The 15,441-nt window shown below is 29.9% G+C and overlaps 3 protein-coding genes across 4 annotated transcripts in view; 2 read left to right on the forward strand and 1 right to left on the reverse strand.

Annotated features, from left to right (window-relative positions):
- Positions 1 to 175: 175 nt before the first annotated feature.
- On the forward strand, positions 176 to 3,827 carry Ufsp2 (UFM1 specific peptidase 2). 2 transcript variants are annotated; one of them, XR_011176166.1, is made up of 11 exons: positions 176 to 483; positions 569 to 784; positions 878 to 1,105; positions 1,183 to 1,344; positions 1,429 to 1,522; positions 1,617 to 1,877; positions 1,965 to 2,111; positions 2,218 to 2,353; positions 2,423 to 2,543; positions 2,605 to 2,676; positions 2,750 to 2,890. XR_011176166.1 is itself a non-coding variant. In XM_069132256.1 (10 exons), exons 1-10 carry the CDS (start codon positions 445 to 447, stop codon positions 2,959 to 2,961), a joined length of 1,749 nt encoding a protein of 582 aa, XP_068988357.1. In that variant the 5' UTR covers positions 176 to 444; the 3' UTR covers positions 2,962 to 3,827. The 2 variants fall into 2 exon arrangements, 1 of the variants encoding a protein (XP_068988357.1); XM_069132256.1 differs by having other exon boundaries at positions 2,423 to 2,676; positions 2,750 to 3,827.
- A 686-nt stretch (positions 3,828 to 4,513) lies between these two features.
- Positions 4,514 to 5,262, reverse strand: Tim8 (translocase of inner membrane 8). Its single transcript, XM_069132263.1, has 2 exons — positions 4,969 to 5,262; positions 4,514 to 4,760 (listed from the first exon to the last, which is right to left on the reverse strand). Exons 1-2 carry the CDS (start codon positions 5,065 to 5,067, stop codon positions 4,587 to 4,589), a joined length of 273 nt encoding a protein of 90 aa, XP_068988364.1. The 5' UTR covers positions 5,068 to 5,262; the 3' UTR covers positions 4,514 to 4,586.
- A 1,603-nt stretch (positions 5,263 to 6,865) lies between these two features.
- Positions 6,866 to 15,441, forward strand: part of oys (lysophospholipid acyltransferase 6) — a 32,069-nt gene continuing 23,493 nt past the window's right edge. The window contains exon 1 of the mRNA XM_069132152.1: positions 6,866 to 7,153. Within this exon, the coding sequence (XP_068988253.1) occupies positions 7,070 to 7,153 (84 nt within the window). The 5' untranslated portion in view covers positions 6,866 to 7,069. The remainder of the gene's footprint in view (positions 7,154 to 15,441) is intronic.

The following is a 15,441-nucleotide window of genomic DNA, read 5'->3' on the forward strand; positions in this document are numbered from 1 at the left end:
ACGAAAGACAGAAGCTTGAAATTAATCTACCACAAGTCACTAGTAACTTTCGTGATACCAACATTATCCAGAGAACTTTTCGATTTAGTAAACAAATCTTATATGTTCGAAAATTGACTGCTATCGTTCAATAACATCATTCGACCTTTCGATGTCGAATTGCGATTATTGCGAATGACATTCCTACCTATGGATTTTTGAATGTTATCAAATATAATTAGTTTGGTAACTATACGTAACTACGCATGATCATTCTGTTACCGTCTACATACGTTTAGTTGATGACACTTGTACTGCCTGTATCTTGTACTTCATATAATTTTGATTGGATGACTACACCTGTTCTAATGTACTTTTTGAATCAAACCTTGCCATATGGCGATAGCACACACTTAATGCGGAATTAATTTATATAAAAAACTAGTTTATAATTAGATTGCTGAAATGGCGCCGCAATTGCGAATTTTATCTAATGTCATAGAGGTAATTTCTAATATGTCTCTTAATATTTTCTATTTTTTGCTGTGTTGTGACATAAACTTATTTTATAAGTAATGTAATTTTTCAGCGTTTAAAAAATATAAAGGATGGTGTAACAGGTCATTTATATGGTGTTATGTATAATAACACATTGACAGTATTGACATTCAGTGTACATATAGCAGATAATGTTGAAGCCAACATAAATCATACGATGTTACAATTACATATGTCAGCAGAAGTATACCTTTGTGGCATTTTACATGTGGGTCAATGTGAAGAAAAACTTTCTGATGCGTTTCAGGTAAAAATATGTTAAATGTAATTCTGCAGAAATAGAAGAAAATATATTTATTTTAATTTATTCTTTTAACGCTTACATGTTATAATTGTTTAGGACATTGATATCACAGATAATCCATTATTTTTGAAGTACACACATGACAATTTAAAGATACAGGCATATTTTTATATTCATTTAAAACTTGAACCTGTTACTGATATAAATGTCATTAATGAAAATGATATTTGTCGAGAATTTATTTATATTAGGTTAAGAGGAAGCCTGCCATTAATTGCACAAAATGATAATATAATGGAAGTGTTAGAAGAATCAAGAAAAAATGTAAGTTATTTGTGTTTTATCAAAAAAAAAAAAGAACTGTTATTATCATATTATATATACTAATTACCTTGTAACAGATTGTATCAGGAAAAGTAGGAATTCATTTTCCATCAAAAAATGCTTTCCTTTTTAACAATGAAAATATTGAGAAAGATATATCTTTAAGAGAAATTCTAGACATATCTGATTATGAAGGAAATAAAAATGTGAAAAAAGCTGTGAGAGCTATGGGAATGGAGGTATGTTTTTTAGTATCTTTTATAATATTGCCTATGGCTTTGATATTCTTCAAAAAATATGTATTAATTTTATTAAATTACTAGGATGCTGTAAATGCTTATATACTTTTAAAAATATCTGGAGACAGACTTTCTGAAGAAAATGTTAAATATGCTCCAGTACTTCATTATATAAAACGTATTATATTTATATTTTTTAATATTAAATATTATATTCATATTTTTCAATATGCGATGAATGAATTCAAACAAATGTAATATTTATAATATAGGACCATTTAATAGTTTGGAATGTAATTTATTTATTGATACGCTATCATTGGTCAACCTCAATGTAAGTTCAGCAGATCTGTATGGCATATTGGTAGAATCCATGTGTCGAAGTATTAAATTGATAGAAAAATGTTTTGAGAATCAACTGCAAAAATCAGAAACATCTATAAAACTTCCAGTACCCATACACTTCAAACCTCAAGGTTTTGGGCATCTGATCACAGTAGTTTATCCAAGTGGTTATAGTGATAAAGAAACAAGTAAGATTTTCCACGTTGTGTAAAATATAAAATTTAATACATTTATATAATATAATATATATGTGTATATATCTGATTAAATTTCAGTGGAATATCGTGAAAATTTACATAAAATTTTGGGATTAGATATGACTAGGCCGTATTTTCGTTATGCAAATGCTGTGAAATTTGATAATGAGTCACAAACAGAGAGTATACTTAGAAATCCTCACGAAGCAATTTCGATTAATGATGGTACGTTTAATATAGTGATGATATCACATTATATTATATTACAGTATGTTGCACTACATTATATCATATTACTATTTCTATATCTTATCACGAATTTCTTAATTAGATACATTAAATGGCAATCGAAAAGTACAACTTGTACAAGGTTCATATATGTATCATCATTATATGCAAGATAATTTTGATGATAATGGTTGGGGATGTGCATATAGATCCTTACAAACCATTATTTCATGGTTCAGGTAATTTTAATTGTAGGAAATTATAAACTTTCTATCTAATTTTATTTAATTGTAAATTAATCATTACAGGTTACAAGGTTACACTGAAATACCAATACCTTCTCATCGTGTAATACAGAAATGTTTAGTTAATATAGGAGACAAACCTGCAAATTTTATTGATAGTAAACAATGGATTGGCTCTACGGAAGTAGGTTTTGTACTGGAAAGTCTTTTGGATATTAGTGTTAAAATACTCTGTGCATCTACAGGTGAAGAAGTATCATCATTAGCTCCAAATCTACTACATCACTTTCAGACACAGGGTACACCAGTAATGATTGGTAATTAATTCTTCCTCTCTGATGTAAGAATAATCGTTTACTTTTTTAAATTTTGTATATAAATAAATTATAGGTGGAGGAGTGTTAGCACATACAATTTTAGGAGTCAGCTATGATCAAATTACTGGAGATGTTAAATTCCTAATTTTGGACCCTCATTATACAGGTCGTGATCATTTACCAAGTATAATAAGCAAAGGTTGGTGTGGATGGAAATCAAAAGATTTTTGGAAAAAAGATGCATTTTACAACATGTGTCTTCCTCAGAGGCCAGTATGCATCTGATCATGTTAAATTAAAAATTCAATGCAAGTTATGCATAGTAACACTGGCAATGTTCAGAAGTATTTATTAATTAGAGAATTGAAAATAATGTAATACATATATGTTTGAATACACAAATAATATATATTATATATAATATGTACTAGATTATATATAATATATACATATATATCGCGTTAAAATGGACATACAACTTACACAAAATGTATATGCAAATTCTATTTTGTTATACAACTATTTCCATATAAAAGTTGGTGTGTCCACGATTGTTGAGCTGAAAAACATTGTTATTTATATTTATTTTTACTTTATAGTTGATATTAATTGCATATTGAGTGCATTTTCAATATAGTACTATAAACAAATCAGAAAACATAATATTTAATCTTAAGATACAAATAACCATTCCAATTTCCTACATTAATATTCTAAAGTAAACTGTTTCTGTATAAATTGATACTTCTGTTCTAAAATTTTATTCTTTCATGATTAACTTTTAGTTTTTGAATAGTTCTTCTTTGTTGAAAGCAAATAAAATATATTCTAATTTTTGCAAAAAATATTAAATACTACTGTAATAAACCTACATTTAGCTGAAATATGTAAAATATTTATTTTTAGTTCAAAAGATTCATGTACAAACTAATCTTTAACACTTCGTGAATTTGAATTAGTAAATTATCAGACATTCAAGAATGATACCTACATATTAGTCCTATATATTTCAATTAAAATATATATTTTCGAGAATATTAAAGAATTTAAATGGAGTTACATCTCTTGTACTATATTTTTCCTAAGACTTTTGAATATTTTCTGGTTATTTATTCCAAAAGCAAGTGCTCTTCTTTATGGGGTTATCATTACAATTCAACATTATGTTATCAAACATTTATCTAAATTGTTATTGCTCAAGCAAATGTATTTGATCATCTTCTGTAGCAAAAGAGAGATGCAACTTCCTTTAATAAATTAATTAAAATTAAAAATAATTGCATTGCTAAATTTATTTTTTGAATTCCCCAACAATGAGATTCAGCATTTCAAATATTTGAATATATAAACTCAAAGTTAAATACTTTAACTGCAAAAATGCTTACAATGTTATTTCTACCAATTAGGAAATTCTGATTTTTTGTTGACATCTTTACAGAATCAGAAGAATTTTCTATAGATTTTTAATTTATATATATAAATGCAGTTAATTGCATTACTTATGTTTAACATAATTATTATATTCTTGAAAGTTATTTAATATGTATAATGTGATATTAAAATAGCATGTATCACTTGAAAAAAAAACATGCTTATTATAACATCGTAGTTGTTATATACTATATTTCTATAGTCCTCAAATTGAAAAATTTTGCAGCTATTTGTAAGTTAAGATGTACATTTTGTAACATATACATTGAATTTTTGTATAAATATATTTAAAAAAATGATTTTGTTAAAGAAAATACATAATTCCTTTTGTTATTTGATCAATATTAAGTAATGTTTTATTTTCAACACATACGTGTGTGCACAAACACTTGTTTCAATATATAAATGAGATAAAAGGAGCTTTATTTCATATATTAGGCAATAACAATGCAACTATTATAAGCACAATTTGTTTAATATTACATGTTTCCTACAGATTTTTGTAAAATTTGTGCAAAACGATTTGTAATTAAAAGCGAAACATCTATAAATCTATCAACACAATTACTTAAGCATGTTTCTGTTCGACTGTCCAATTTGACTCCTGGCTTATCAACACACTTTTCCCAACAAATATCATTGAATTCGTGGATCTAAAATTACATTATTGCTATTAAAAAACTTTTTATTATAAAACAACAGTATCAATAAAAAATCATGTTTAATATACACATATACACAATGTTTAATAAATTAACCTCTCTAATGTGTTACAATAAATTTCAAATTTCAAATAAAACAATTCATAAATAACAAGAACAACATTTTTAGTTTCTGATTATGTCATAAGATCTACTTCACCTGAGCTTGAATTTGTGCCTTTTGCTTTTCAGCCATAAAAAATTCTTGCAATTCTGATTCTGCCAGCTTATTGCCTTCCATAGCATCATCGGCAGCCATTGTTTGAGTATATTGTATTTTTTATAATTTTACAAAATAATTTACTCAATATTTTATAAAATCAATATTTTAATCTTTCCCGCACACACGTGGTCTTAATAATTAGATAATCACCAAAATCATTGTTTACCAGTGAGTATCTAGTACCTTATATACTTCATACAAGGTAACTTTTTTTACGAATTAAAAAATGTTACTACGTAACTACGTAATACTATGTAACTACTAGTAACTAGTAACATTTCCTGTTATGAAAAATACAATATTTAATTAAATTAGTCAATAATGTGAGATACTAAATAGAAAAAAATGCATTCGAACTATAACAATAAATATTTAATATTTTAAACTATGATAAAATACAGCATATTATATTTAAAATATAAATATTTATAACATGATTATACAATAGAATTAATTTTAGATTATCTTTGTGATAGTAATTGTAAAGATCTAAAGGACTTATTTAAATAATTCATGTAATTTTTTACTAAAATGTATAAAAAGTTAGTAAGCAAGTATAAGTATTTATTGCTCCATCCGTATATATACTTATATCCGTATATAAGTACAATAATACTTCAACAATTCATAAAATATGCAAAAAGAACCATAGTATTATTCAGAGAGTTGAGTTCTTCCTTTTTCTTTTTCCGTGTTCGCCTCCTTACTTTCTTTTCTTGAAAATTTCCCTCTCGTATATCCTAGTGTACTTGTACTATATTCCTATATTTCTATGTTCATGACTGTATGCTTTGGCATTTTCTTCCTTTAGCATCTCTTCTATCTCCTCCTCTCGTTGCTTCCCCACTTCTAGACCGTTGTATCATACAGAAAGTTAATACACATAAAGTGTTCTTTAACGAAAAAGATAACATTTTTATTGTATTAATGCATGTATATGTTTGTGGTTTTTCCATAAATTTGTTTTCACTAAAGCTAAGCCTTCGCATTTTCATAAAAAAAGGAATTAGTTTTCAATTTTGTTATTATATCGAAAAATTTTACAAAAAGTTTTGATGAAGTCATTATGATATTATATTATGATTTATGATGCTAAATATTTGACAATAACAATGCCATTTAATAATTATAAGAATGAACGCTAGATACAAATAGGTATTAAGACTTTAATGATCTTATGTCTTCCTTGGAATATTCGTTTTTTGCAATTATGTCTTGTTCGTTCGTATGTTTGACTTGCTTATTATTTTTCCGATTATCTGGTATACCTTTTTGAAATAAACCTATGTATGGCAAATATGTTTCATTTTACTTCTTATATAATATAAAATACGGTTAGCTATGAATATATTTACGATACAAATAATTTCAATATATGACATATGCACACACACACACACATATATATATATATATTATAAAACCTGATGAAGAAAATAAATCTGAAAATTCATGCACAGCAATTTATAATAAAAAGTCATCTATAAATCAATACATTTATTTGAACCGTGAAAAATTATGTAAAAGGATATCGTAGATTTAGTAAGATTTGCAATTAAGCAATACATGCATGCGTGTATTACTAAAAGGATTCTGTATGAAAAAGGAACTTTATAGTTTAAAATTTAAATTCCGTCACAGTCGTTAATATTTGATTAATCATCGAGTCACGCCAGATGTACGAGCCAGATATCTACGGGCCCGTAGCCAAATACTATTTCACCATTCAACTATAAGCGAGGATCTACAGTCCAGCACATCACGTGCAATTGATTATACTACCCGTGGATACGGCCCTGAATGCCGGCAAGGCTGCTAGCCGGCGCGGAACGTAGCGGCGCTGCATTTCAGGAACCGTCGTTGACGGCGTCATCGCATCTCTATCGTAGTTGAGTCGTTGCGTTCTAACGATCATATTCCCTCGAGAGAGAGCAACCGAACGGAGTGGGACCGTGTCCTCTAAAGGCACACGTTGGTACCGTCAACGTGACGGGTGCTGTGTGCGCGCGTATTTATTTGATTTGTATGACCATTGACAATGACCACGACCATGGAGGACTATTATGACGGTTCCCGGACATTTTCCTGGCTCGCTGATTTCATCGACGTGCCGATCGATCAGGTGAGAAATTCATCCGAAATTTATATCTTTTTCTGATTTTCTCACGGGCATCCACCTCTCTTATTTACCTTTCTACCGCTCAAAAGGAGGGCGCATCGATCGAACTTTAGATTATTATGGATATATGTCGTTTTTATTGAGTAAGTATCCTTCTTGCTATTGACCTTGTTTTATATTGTGTATACACTTGACGATGGATTTCATAATGTCAAGGTTAGGGTTCGTTACACTTGGAGCCAACGTTTTTGAGATAGCAACATTACGAGCTATGTACATTCTCTGGTTATCTTCCGCATAAAACGATTTGGAATACGTTTGTTAGATAGTGGAAACAACAATATTGCGACCGCTGGTTTTGTGATTCGAAGGGTTAACTATTCGTTAATAAGTTCTCTATGCTGTATTTTATATGGTATACGTGCACGGAATTGATATAAATATCTTCAGTAAGAACTATTTGTTGTCTCCGTGCGTTACATATTTTAGTACGTTTCGTACTACGTTTACTGCATTTTTGTATTATTTTATGTTCCTGTCCTATTACATCATCGGCACATTCTGATGCAATTTCTTTTTCCTACACGGGTTAATTCTATCTAGGAGTGTATCTTATCGAACGCTAGTTGTGAAACGTGAGAAAAAGATCCATTTACTATGTAGCATACGTCCACCACATAATTTAGCATTGAAAAATGTGCGAGATGTATAAATATGGTGCGACAAGAATCTTAAAAATAGCTTCTCTCGGATATAGTGTGTTTTGTGTAAATGTTTCGACGTTTAATCTAACCACAATGCGAGCATGCAATTTCTATGTGCTTCGATCCCTCGATAAGATCAAGTTCGTACACGGTCTGAAGGTGTTACAGCGATGTGAATATCGATAATGTTAAAGGTCTCGCAGAGCGATGAGGTTATCATTAAAAACTGCGGATGAAGTTACGCGTAGAAGTCACGAACTTCGAAGAAATTTCGTGAAAGTAAGTGCCAACGTACCACGAAATATGTCATTCTGTAAATAGAATGACCGGTGAGTGTATTCAGGGAGGGACGATCTGTGCTATACGAGTTCTACATCAGATGCAACAGTTGGGAAAAATCGAGTGCAACGTGGACTAATTCCACATAAGCAGCGAACGTGCGAACGTTCACCGTGCACTGATTACTTAAAAAGTAAACATTTGACTTTCGACGAAAGTAAAATTCGATAGCAATAAAATTTGCGGAACGTGTGTAATCGTGTGTAACGTTCATGATATAAGGATTATTTATAGATACGAATATTCGTATATAATAAAGTAAATGAAACCAGTAGTGATTACTAAATTTATAAAGTTATGATGAGAGCACTTAATTTATAAAATTCAGGCAAACATGTAATTTATAATTATTTATCATTATTTGCTTATTATTTATAATTGCGTATTAAGTAATTATTATCGATTTCAATTATATTACTTTGCAAAAGATACTAAAGTAAATTATTATTACTAATACTCATTTAATATTTTGATAATCGTATTGAACCAACATATCAGTTATATCGTATCAGTGAGATTAAGTAGTATTCATTCGTAAGTACTTTATGAAATTGACACGTGTAAATAAATCGAAAGACGTGTTAGTCAGGCTATCGTTTTTTGCTGGTTGAACGATAGTAATTGTATCCTGAAAATTGCCGTGCAGTAACAAGCAGCGGGTGCAATTTCACAGCCATTGAGTGGTTCGAAAGGAGCCGTTTTAAACGAAGCGTTTCTTGGCATTACTTTTAGCGGGCCACTTTTTTCCATTATTTTCATTCACAGTGTGTTAAAAGCAGTTAATTTATAGCAAGCGAATTTCGAACGAATACGTTGTAAGGTTAATAACGTTATTACCATTTTCTTTTACAATTAGATCCTATCATTTAATATATCCTTTTAATTAATAGCGAATTTTTATTTCGATAATTTCTGCAAATTTGCAGTTATTACCAAGTATCTATTCAAGTTAGCAATATTGCTCTGCGATGAAATATGTAAGTATTCAGAATTGATAGGAATATATGTAAATTTCGATTGTTTATATGTACATATATATATATCCGCTTGTTCGTATTCTCCGTGAATTGAGCTTATGTAAATCACTTTTACAGGGAAATAATGCACCAAAATAATTCGAATTATGCAAATCTTAATATTTAGTTACGAAAGTGAAAAAAAAAAAGATGAGGTACGCTATCGGGATTTGTATTCATATAAGCTGATGTCGTAACCTGTCGTCGATGCTTTTTAATTTTAGAGCTGCGTGAGATGCGTGAACGTCATCGATTGGAAGCAGTGCAATTCGATGCAAGGAACGAATAAGTAGAAGTGGGTTTATCGTGTGCTGAGCTCACAGCTTGATCGCTACATTTTTCCAATTGCACTTTTAATTAATTCGGTGAATTTCCATGAGTCGATCCATTCATTTATGATATTAATCATTAATACTGAATGAATTTTAATACAATACAAGTAATAGAGCCAGAACCATTTTTCACAATTGAACTGATATTCTTAGTGAAATTGTACAAGTTTTTTAAGTTTAATTTTCCAGTATTAACTTTTAAAAGTTATTATCGGAAGAAATTTATGCCATCATTCTATTCTATTCTAGAAATTAATAAAGTTAAACAAATTCAATTAAATCTTTTTATTATTATTTAATAATAAGCGAACGATAGGAAAGTTATTATTGTTAATGGTTACAAATAACATCATAATTACATCGAAACAAAATCTGGATGGAAAGAAATTTCACGAGCTGTATAACAATAAAATGAGCTTAATAACGAAGCAAATGAATATTTGCAAGTAAATCTTACAAATTACAAGTCACTTAATTATTATATTTAATCATAAGAAAAATATAATCACAAAATAGAAATCTATCACTTGTAACTCTTTAATTTAACTTGACATAATTTGTAACTTGTTAATTTACTAATATTGTTATATATTTGATGAATTATCGAGCGAAGGACGGTTCATTTTCATCCTTTCACGATTCGGTAAAAATTATTATTAGTAATTTCTATTACTTTCACCAACAAGAGTATAATCATATACAAACTTTTCCTTTTTAACGAAAGATAAATATCTTTGGATTTTTGTTTAACATAGTAACAGCATTATCCTTCAGTGATTTTTTTTTTAAATTATAACAAAAGTATACTTGAGAGGACTCTTAAGAAAGGAAATCTCTTATTCTCAGTGTTAAGTTATAAGGCCCATTTCATTTTGTCACCTGAAAATATATGTCTTTTTACTTATTAGTTATCGTACAACCAGTAGCTGAAAGTAAAGTACAAGAGGGTCCAGAATTATTTTCAATGATTATAAAAGAATTTCAAAGAGCTATGTTTAAATACACCGAACATACTATTTATGCAAGGCTAGTATAAAAAGGGGAGAAAGAAAGGAGCAAATAAGAAATAAGAAATATGCAATTGTTCTTCCACAACTATTTGGCAACTATGCAATAATAATTGTATATGACTCATTCGCTATCGGCTGACAATGAGCTCAACAAGGTGACCCTGTTTCGTAGTTGCTAATTCTACTGATTCGTTCTCAATGTAGCGAGGAACAGGATTTAACTTCAATGTTTGTGTGGAGGTGTGATCGAGGAACTGTTATATAACACGCTCTACGATCGGTTCTTGCTAAAGAATACATTACGAACTAAGGTTGTAAATGTTACAAAGCGTCTAGAAAAATGCAGAAGAGAACCCGACCGTTCTCTATTTTTGGAAGCAACGTGAGTTGGTTCCCGTTTCGATTCCATGAACTTTTAGTCATCCACAAAAAGACCACGTTCTTTAGGTGTTCCGTTATTGCACATAGAATTAGGTATTAGCGATGCTCCGAAAAACATGTTCATCCGGTTTGGTTTATAGTCTCTTTCTTCATCCAAGACAGTATCACGAATATTACGCGAGCATATATTTGTATCCAGAAATATTTTTTTTTATCATTTCCCGATATCGTTTTCTCAGAAAATACGTTATATTGAAAAAAGACTTCTTCCTTTGATACCAGCGATATTTGGACAATTTTAGTCACAGTTGTTAAATACTGAATATCCTAAATTAAGATTCCTTTGGCTGATATCGATAACATGTCTCGAATGATTAATAAATCGGTGACTCATTAATTCTCTAGCCTAATTTTGGTTGCCTTTTTAAGGATACGATTGTCTTAGAGATAACAATTATTTTTTTAATTAATAGCATTCTTATTAAAAATTGATCCCTTGATAATCACTTTGGTTAACATAATTAACCTTCTTAAAACTCTCGTATTTCCTGCATTTTGTTGAGAAAAATTGATCCTTATTAATTAGATATTAACGATAAAGTTAGTTTCGTAAACGAGGTACAATGCACAGAAACATGAAACCGATTTTACGAAAAGTAAATATATTTATCGTCTAGATAGTTTAATAACTTATTAAAGTATAATGTTGTATATACGTAATGATTGTAAATTCAACACTTTCAAGTGAGTTGATAAATAGTAAAATAAGAATATGTATACACGTAGATCCAAATCGCAGTATTGAATATTTAGATTGACTAATATTTTTTACTTTATTTACTCTATGACTTTATTTAATTGACGCAATTCAAACGATTATATCGCGTAACATGAGGTATTTAACTGATAAATAACATCGTTCTATGAACTTATTTATTTTCGTATCAGTTCCATATAAACCGTTATCACATGCCAAAGTTAAAATAGCGAAATCACGATTGCGTATTTTTTCAACATTATGATTCGAATGATATTCATTGATGATAATTTATATTATTTGTATAATGAATTAAATAATTCTGTAATAGTAATAGTATCTGTATAATCTATTATGTACATAATCTGAATAACAAACAATCTGAGTGAGTAATTATCAAGCTGACGTCATCTTGACATTAATGGTTATTCTTTGATAAATAAACGGTTGTTGCATATAAAGTAGGAAAAGTGAGTTTGATCACTGAATGACAGAATAGTAGTTACAATATACCTTTTATATTACTTGTTAAAATGCATGTTCAGCGTTTTTCAGTTTCGAGTATTTTCCACATATACACATAGTTATATTGCATATAGTTTCAGTAGATAAATTCGTTAATTTTTTAAATTTAAAATTTGTAAACGTGTTATCGTGATATCGATCACAAATGTTTATTATATCATTTTCAACATCACGCCATGAATTTTAAATTGTACAGAATATAGATTACTCTAATCATTGCTCGTGTGAGATCTATCTGTAAGTATATCTTGGAATACAGCGTAACGTTCAGCGATCTGGAAATTTTATATCTTGAACTTAAACGTAAGAAAGTACATTTGAAAAATATATTTGCAGAAAAATATTTATAAATAGTTACGTTCTCTGTTATTCGATAAAAGATATACGAATGATCTTTATATGTACCGTGGGTATAAATTTATGGTACAAGTAAAATCAGACAGACTGGATAGATAAATAAAACGAAAATCAAGAATAACAAAATTGCGTTGGAGGTATTTTTTTTTAAGAAAGTCAAATTTAAAAGCTCGTCAAGTATACGTACACACGTGTATTTGAACAATTCTTAGATATACAGAAATAGGCAATTGACAATAAGTTATTTTATATACAAATGTAAGAAAGAAGTATAGACAAACAGTTTCTCATTGGAGCCTCAGCGTGCTTTGGTTTGATGAAAATAAAGTTTCAACGTGTTTGGTCAAGAAATCTTCAAATTTGATTTTCTCGAATACCTGACGTCAGATAAAAAAAAGTTTTACTCTATATTTTCGACATGTCTTAGCATGCAAAGTGTAGAGTAGCCTCCTGCCAATTGTCTTTTTTTATCCAGTTAGAAATTAGTCAAATACTCGTCTAGTTGCCAAGTTTTCAATATTCGATGTTCTTAAAAATAAAACTAACGCAATTTTGTTATTCCTGATTTTCATCTTGTTTTAAGTAATAAAATTTTCTTGATTTTACCTGCGTACCACGAATTTATGCTCATGGTATACGTATTGACTAAAAAAACAGTTAATGAAAGGTAACTTAACATAAAACTGCATGCAGTTAATCGTATTACGATTTGAAATAAAAAGCTTGCAGAAAAATACTCGTGAAGTATAGTTTACGTCGTGTAACTACGAAGAAACGAGCAGAGATCATTGGCCTCCGACGAACCGAGTATCGCGTTCAGCGTGATCTATTCATCTTGGACCCTCATGGCGAAATAAATCGTCATTGATACTAAGTAAATTAGTTCGAGAGCCGCGTGCAAAGTGCACGGAAATTATTAATCAACATAATGCTTGTTTTCCATATGAACGCATCTATGTAAATTAATGTATATTCATTTATACATAAGGTGTACAAGTGATTAGTTTTGACAGTGGTAACTTTCTTTTTCATTATGGCTTATGCTATAGGGTTTATTTTCATTAAGCTTGCGTAGTTTATTATTGCGGAGTTCGTACTAACAACTATATTCGAATTAATCGACTAAATCTTTAGAACAACGATGTCTGGATAATTATAATAAAAGTTAATTTTGGGAAATAATTAGGAAGTAATCACATTTTAAAGTCAAGAGAAGTTCTGATCGTATAATGTTGAAAACAGTTTAAGATAACATGTAACAGTTAGCGTTTTAATGGTATTGCTCTCTGGAAAGACAATCCGTGTTACATCGTTCGAGAAAGAAAAGATTATTTATGCGATGAACACTCATTTCTATGAATTTATTCAGCATATAAATGAATTAACGCTTGTTTCAGATTCGTTTTTATGTCCATGATTTATATTGAATCGGAAACAATTCATTCACGTTTATTGCAATTCAAATATTCCAACATAGAACTACATTTTAACATTGTTCGTTTCTAGTCGCACTATTTCAAAATACAATATTTCATTTGACAACAGATGACAAAGACACATGACAAAGTCATTTTATAAGATTGATCGTCAACGCTTGAAGACCGACAAATTGCTTCGTGTTTATCATTTCTATGTGAGAAATCAAGATGATTTTCTCGTGTCTTCTTTTCAGAGTTGGAGTCGTCGACATACTAGCTATAAGTAAGGATTTCCTAGTCGTACGTTTCTTCTCCAACAGACCTCTAATTGCACGGTATTTGGAAATCCAAACCTACCTGATGCTGTATTTTGTTAGCTGAGACAAGAAAGAACTAACTGTTCGCGGTCTCCATTCATCTTCGCGCAAGAACATCAGGTACCGTTGCGTCACACAAGTTACAGTTACGTCCAAGAATGTAGATTAAACGTGTTTTCTACGTACGTGTGTTCAAGTTTAAATACCGTTATTTTAATTGCTTTCCCTTATCGCTATTCCCACCCATTTTGATCTCTGCGAAATGACGGATGAAAAAGGCAGAAGAAAGAAGAAAGTGAGTTCGCGTATAAGAAAAAAAAATCTGTGAAGACAGTAGGCTCATTGTATCGGTTGGTGTTTCATTGTTTTTTAAAAAGCTACGTGAACTAGATTCGTACAATCCCTTGATTATTTCTTAGATGTTGAATTTTGCCAGCTCTCTTGTTCTAGATTTTTTCAATTTAGTCATTTGTGAACAGGACACTCTAAACTCTAATTAGGGCTTGGAGGGCCAATTCAGCCATTCAGGGAGTTGATGAACTGTTTCTCCATAAGTGTCGAAACAGCTACCTACGGTACAACTTGAAAGAAGAGTAATTTGCTATTGCGCAAATCGGAAATCTTATACTAATGAAATGGAAAATATAATTTCGAAGAGAGTATAATTATTTTAACATGGTAGTATAAGAATAACACAATGTTATAAGAATTATGCAAGTTCATTACGTTTGTTGTAAATGTGTAAGTTTGTGTATAATAAGCTTATTTTCCATATGTATTATATATTCTACCGATATGTTAACTTCTACGGGAGTCACTAGCATTAGACTATGGACAATATCCTGTGACTTTGGCGTCATGTCCGTATTTCGATCTGCGAATAAAATGTAATAAAAATTTATGTAATGCGCAATACATTTTTAAATGTATAATCTGGTCAGATAAAAATAAGACTCGAATGCGAATCGTCGTCAGTTTTAAGTTGAAAATTTCCCTCTTCCTCGTCGGAGTTCTATTTTGAAACACAATTTTATTTCGGCAGCTACGCGGAAACGAAATGGTAATAGATCCAAGTGACAGCAGATTTTCTATTCGGACATCGTCTTCCTCAAACAGATCGCACAAACAATTTTAT

The sequence above is a fragment of the Bombus flavifrons genome, chromosome 2 (genome assembly GCF_040668555.2).
Source record: "Bombus flavifrons isolate JBK064 chromosome 2, iyBomFlav1_principal, whole genome shotgun sequence".
NCBI classification, from domain to species: domain Eukaryota; kingdom Metazoa; phylum Arthropoda; class Insecta; order Hymenoptera; family Apidae; genus Bombus; species Bombus flavifrons.